The following is a 6,712-nucleotide window of genomic DNA, read 5'->3' on the forward strand; positions in this document are numbered from 1 at the left end:
TATCTTTATATAATAAATGTACATACACATGTACAATTACGTAATGATCTACGCTTACTTAATTTTGTATAATAATCACAAGCGATTAAATACGGTTGTAATGTTTAACAATGATGCAATATGCATGACAACAACGATGTTATATCGTCGCTCGTCTGAGCGAAAGGGAAAGTCGGAATAAAATTTTTCCAAGTTGCGGATGGCAACTTGGTTTAACACATCCGTGTGCACATGATGTATACATATTTAAAACTGCGACGTGTCGTCGTTGCAGCTGTGCGTGGTTTATGGACGAATCCCACGTGCGTTTGTTTTCTATGCCTGCACGTTCAACACGCCGTTTATTTTTTATATTTTTTTTCCTGACATACTCAGGTACTTTGAAGTATTCTCAGCGCCTGCAGAGTGGAATATAATTTTATGGTCAATAATAAATAGAACTATTTAACATTCATGCGCTAATAATAATTATAAGTGAAGTGTGACTTATATTCTCATCTCTATTTTTAAATGACTTCTTATGCACTTTAAAGTGAATCGTTCCTATTTTTTCCCGAAACTATATTCTATTTACATTATTAATTTATTTAGCTGAGATTTTATCTCTTTTATTGACATATACTCGATACTGATATTTGAATGACTGTAGAAATAAAATCGATAAATCATTTTAAGCTCTATATCAAGAAAATCTCCACTTGAAAGCTCATGATATCCGTATCTTTGTAATATGAAGTATCTAAAAATTTAGCAAGACGTCTGAAAATAAGTATGGACTATCAAAATAAGAATATTGATAATTCTGTAAAAAATTTTGGCTAGCAATCAGCTTAAAAACGCCAGTATATAATTATTTTAATATACAATATAATTTTCAGATTTACATTTCTCAATTTGTATAGACTTCAGCAAAATCATTCTTTCCCCCCAACATTATCGGACGATACGATACTGAATTTTAAATGATCCTCTCGCAAAAGAATAATTTATTGATGTATTTGAATGAATGTTAGCAGAATTATCGATGATTATGCAACCGAGAATTCTTGCCTAGGTGCAGAACACCACGCAGGGACTCGTCTCTGTGGGTGAGAGCGCGGAGGAGGCACGGATGCCCCCGCGGTGACACGCAAATTGCACACGTGTGTACGTCTGGAAGGGGTTTACTTATCAGCATTCGGCGTTGCTTAGCTGGCACTGCCGGCTTCACTTCACCTCTCGACGGTCTTGCTTAGTGCTCGTTTAACTAGCCAGTCGTGCCGCACCTGTCGAATAAAGATTGCCGAATCGTTTTGATTACAACGGATAACTTGTCGCACGGAGATTCGGGAATCACTATTGCATTATCTCTCGCGCGTTTTTCTCGTCCATCTCCTATCTCTTTCTCTTCCTTTTTTCCGTTTTTTTTTTAAACTTTAATAGCAATTCCATTGATTGCCACTATTTATTTCTCGACAATCACTAGCGTTAGTTTCTCTTGTGGATTCTTTGAGTGAAACTTTTTTCGCAATTGATTGGAGGATCGCGAATATCCTGATTGTAATCTATCAACATTTTGGGAATTCATAATGTCATCATATTCTGATAAATACATGAACAGATCACGATAACGCACTGATATCCGGTATCTTGAGCAAACGCGATATCTTATATCGACAACGCCGCGAACAAGGCATGACAAGACCGGTGTTCGTGGATTCGGCTGGTTGATTCATACACAAGATGGTAAGTAACACGGTAGTTTCTCCCACTTTTCGGTGTTTACGTATCTCTAGATTCCGAGGTCGATCGTAGTCAGGTCCCTGACCGCAAATTGTCCCCGCAAATACGCTCAAGGTATCACGTGCAACAGTTTCTCTTTCCTTTTTTTCCGGTAAAATTCCTAGTCATGTTTTGCTCGAGTGACGTAAACAGTGTATCAATTTATAGATCATTTGTGTGATACATAGTTATGCCTACGTAGCTTCATGACAAAATTGATATTTTTAGATTATCTTTATCTGTGATAAATTCCACATTGACGATATTCGTGCTGACACAAAAAATCAGATAGGACATACACATACACACACACACACACACACACACACACACACACACACACATACACACAAAATTACAATTTTTAGTAATTAGTAATTGCAATTTTTTTAAATATTTGCAAAAATATATTTCTACTTTATTTAGAAAAGTATGTATATCTACATATTTAATATACATTCATTCGCAAACATTGGATTATTATATCCATTTGTTTTTTTGCAGGTGAATATCCATATATATATATGTGTGTATGTGTGTGTACAAATATACATAATAATTTATTTTTATTAAATTTTTATTTATTAAAAATTTTTTTTATTAAAATTTATTAGACTCTTAATCATTAGCACAATTAGAACACATAAGTATGTTATCTTGAATAGAATTATCTGATAATTTTCCATATCAACGAACAAATATTCTTTTAATGGTTCATCAGTTAATTAGTCTTATGACAAGAATATATACCAATTAATTTTCAGACATACGCAGTTAAAAAAGAAAACGTTTAAAGCTCATGCAACCATTCGCAATTAATCGCATTTTTTTCTTTCAATTATTCCCTCGCTTTTTCTCTCAGATAAAATATGAGATATTTACAGATTCTAGTAGATCTCGTATCATAATTGATTACGTCCGTTCGCAGACCTCGTTATTAGAGATGCAGCTATGTGCACGCAAGGTCGGATTTGTGCAAACGTTGAATCGAGAAACACAAAGAAGTAGATATTCATGAGATAAATTTTGATTAAGGAGATAAACAATAGCGTCATACAATAATAATTCGAGAAAAGCATGTTAATCCGCCATTCTTGGTATCGTTAGCAATCATTTTGATATTAGAATTATAAATGCTGTTTACGAAATCTCGAGGAAACGATTATCGAACGCACAACAGAAATTCCATCCTACGATCTTGCATTCTCGTTTCTGATAACCAAGTTACTTGAAACTGTCGCTTCATCGCTTTAATTAACGCTTATATGTCAAAATCGAGACGTATGAATTTTATCGCGATGCTAGATAAGTAGAGCATTCTGAGCATCTATAATACAGGATATTTCTGAAATAACGTCTACTAATCTAACGAATACAAACTATTTCTAATAAAAAACTGAATTGAAAAGTCCTGTATCATTTTGCAATTTTCGCAATATTTTTTTTATAATTACTCAATGAGCAAAATGTCTAAAATCGACGTAAGTGTAAGACAACTTTAAAGTATCTTTAAAAAACATTTTCAAAATATTTTACAAAGAACACACTAAAAGATATCTTAAAATTGTCTTATACATCGATTTTATCTGTTTATTCGGCAATGTTTAGAAATTAGATCTCGTTAACCATTGCGAAAATTGCAAAATGATAGACGACTTTTCAATTCACGACTTTTTATTATTAGGAATAGCACTGTATGATTAGTGAGCGTTATTTCAGAAACATCCTATATATATTAGCAAACAATCCTCAGTTCTCATCTAATTCAAATTTAATTTTTTTTTTTTTTTTTTTTACGGAAAAGTGACTGTAAAAGTGTCTCTTCTTTCTAGGAAATCGAGGATTTGACACTATATTTTTACATTGCATGCGGTATCTTCGCCGGTGCGCTTATCTTACTTTTCATTTTGGTGATCGTGCTATTCGTGAAAGTAAATCGATTATCCGAGGACGGGTGAGTAACATAGCCTTTTTGTCAGCTGATAATTGGGGCGCCAATTGAAGGTTTTGGTTGCATAATCTAAAGACATTAAATGTTTACCAAATATTAATTATGCTTATCATCAGTAAATATTGATTAATGTTACTCACATTATATTTCATCGGTGACAGACATATACTTTATTGCGTAAAAGTGCGTAGAAGACAAAAGTGTCGAAGACAACGTGCGTCTCCCCGCTCGCGTAACGCGTTTCAAAATTTCTACGTTGAATCGTACCGTAGCTAAATACATATTACTATCCGATCGCGAATCGTTGGCGACATATTTCACCATATATTGCATGCGAAATATCCGGTTTTGAACTTCAGTTTCGTGAAACGTTTTCATAAACTAAATGTCTCTTTTTTGATAATTAATTCTTCTGCATTTTTGATATTTCCTTTGCATAAATCTAAGTAATTGAAAAATTGAACCATAATTCCGATCATTTATTCACAAAGTGAATAAAAGTTACGCAAATTGAAATGGTAATTAACTATACATTTATGAATCAGTGATTATCCAGTATTATATGCAAGATATTAATATCCATGGTTATTTGATTGCTTCATTTACTTAGCGGTGTGCACCTGCGTGGCGAAAGGAAAGTAGAGAAAAATGCTTGACGTATATCTGCAACGGAAGCAGTTAGACATTTTCATTTTTTTTACCGCAGGAATGAAAATACGTATGTTTCTTTTGTGAGTCACGCAGCCAACGACGAAATGGTTGATAGTATATCTTTATTGCCGTATTATTTCGCTTATCTGATTGTCCAAGAACACAAAACGATAATGACGATTAAAAAAATATCTTAATTAATGAATAATTTCTGGTTTAAATATTTTGCAAATATTTAACATGAAGATGCAATTTATAGTTATAATCTCGATTTGGTTTTATTCTAATCATATACGAGAGTAAATCATATAATATAGTATCACTTGTTACATAGAGAAATATCTTGGTTTCGTCCAGTTTCCTTTTCTTTCATAATTGTTCAAAAATATTTCCGGATCTACTCCTATCATGAAACTTGAAGAAGTTTTTTTGTCCAAGTTTCGTTAATTCCTTTAATCATTCATTATTAATACGAATAATCATGTTTCTTTCATATAATGTCCGAGAGACATTCCTCATTATGATTAATTATCATCATTGTAATTGGCGATCGATTTAAATTCAGCTGTCAATAAGATAATCACTTCTATCAAATCCTTTTCGTTCCTTTCCTGCATTTGTGGTAATGATTCGGTCGCTTGAAAACTGAAAATTGATTTAGGTCCAACCAACTAAACAGACAGACAAATATGATGGCAGACTTCTGTTACACCAATCCCACGATCGTGCCTGGAGAACTGCTCTCTCGTCGTGGCTTTTCCATGTACAGTGGAGCTGACAACTTTGACGATGATTTCGGCAAGACCAAAAACGTTCATTGTGGAACGTATCATGAGGCTCGATCAAAATTCTGATTAAAATTTGAATCTGAAATGATCGTTCTCCAATTATTGATGCGGCTTATACAAGCTGATTAATCTCCAGTTATAAAATCAATTAAGATATTGCGTAATGTAAGATATTGCATAGTAATGTAAAATATTGTAGTTTAAGCTATTAGCTTGATCAAATTATTAATAGTATTATTTGTTCTTTACGTATAATCATTCTCTGTGTAACTTTTTGCGTAATGTACTCGATTTAACGTTTTCTTTAATTTTTCTTACTGACTTTACGCAGATGTTACTTCCCGCAGAATACAAACTAAAGATGACTCTACACGATCAATAATACTGATCAGTAATATTGAATCAATAATACTGACAGTATGCATCAATATTTTTAGTATTTTTACAACCTTACATCATCAGTATTATGGACAATTATATATAGATATATTTCATTTTTTAGTTAGTACATTATCTATTGCACTGTGACGTACTGTAGCATGGATTCTAATAAAATGATACACTTAGAGAAACGTTTTTTCAATTCTAAGAAATGTTTCTTTGCGGTTAAAGAAAAAATTTCTTTGATTTGAACATAATTTTTTTTAAATCAAATAAAAAAAATTCATTTGATTTCAAAAAGTGATGTTTAAACTAAAGAAACGCTTAAATCAAAGAAATTTTTTTTTCATTAATATTACAATAATTTTCCATTCAACGATATAGAGGTGATACAATACGATTAGTTGTACACAACAGTTACATTGTTAAGTAGAAAATTATGTAACATTGATGTAATATTATTATTTGTATTCTGCGGATTGTACATATTGTTTAATATTGAAATTTTTCACGGCTTTTCACTGCAGCGTGAAATACAATGTTCAAAATTGATATAATTCGGTCAATGTTGTAATATATAAATAATAATTGGAAAAATCGAACTGCCATTTTATCGGAGACAATTTTAGTTGCATTAATTTTTCTTTAGACGCGACATCTTTGAATATTCTCAATATTATCAAAGTATGTAAAATTATTCACAAAATATAAAAATTATTATCTTGAAAAACGTATAAAAACAACAAAATGATACATAAATAAGATCATTTGTTTCTTGTTGTAAGATTTATATATTATTATGATTGTTATCGATCTGTTTTATCGGTTTCTCGTCGATAATGCTGAAAATTTATCAGAGAATGTCTAGATGTCTCTGCATGTATTTCACGCCGTAGAGAAAAATATAGACGATGCTCCGAAATGGTCGCACTTGTTTCTATAAGACTGGAAAGAATAGAATTTAATATGCATAATTCCTTATGCATTTAGGAAGCACAATATTTTTCAGTAGACATATAAAGAGTAATAATAATATTAGACTTTGAGACATATACTAGTCGACTCAATACTTTTTTGACAGACTCCATAATTATCTGTGTGGATCTAGCCGACGTATAGATGATGTAATATAATTGAGATAATATACAATACCAAAGATATATACATTTATATATATATA

The 6,712-nt window shown here is 31.8% G+C and overlaps 1 protein-coding gene across 2 annotated transcripts in view; it reads left to right on the forward strand.

Moving 5' to 3' along the window:
* LOC108688666 (transmembrane protein C5orf28) overlaps positions 1–5,281 on the forward strand; it is a 7,485-nt gene extending 2,204 nt beyond the window's left edge. Inside the window, exons 1-3 of one of the 2 annotated variants that reach the window (XM_018195000.1) lie at positions 1,070–1,725; positions 3,594–3,715; positions 5,025–5,281. In XM_018195000.1, the coding sequence (XP_018050489.1) occupies positions 1,723–1,725; positions 3,594–3,715; positions 5,025–5,217 (318 nt within the window). In that variant the 5' untranslated portion in view covers positions 1,070–1,722 and the 3' untranslated portion in view covers positions 5,218–5,281. Of the gene's footprint in view, positions 1–1,069; positions 1,726–3,593; positions 3,716–5,024 lie in introns of those variants that run through there. The other variant, XM_018194999.1, reaches the window with a different exon arrangement.
* The last annotated feature ends 1,431 nt before the right edge of the window (positions 5,282–6,712 follow it).

This window comes from Atta colombica, unplaced genomic scaffold (assembly GCF_001594045.1).
Source record: "Atta colombica isolate Treedump-2 unplaced genomic scaffold, Acol1.0 scaffold238, whole genome shotgun sequence".
NCBI lineage: Eukaryota > Metazoa > Arthropoda > Insecta > Hymenoptera > Formicidae > Atta > Atta colombica.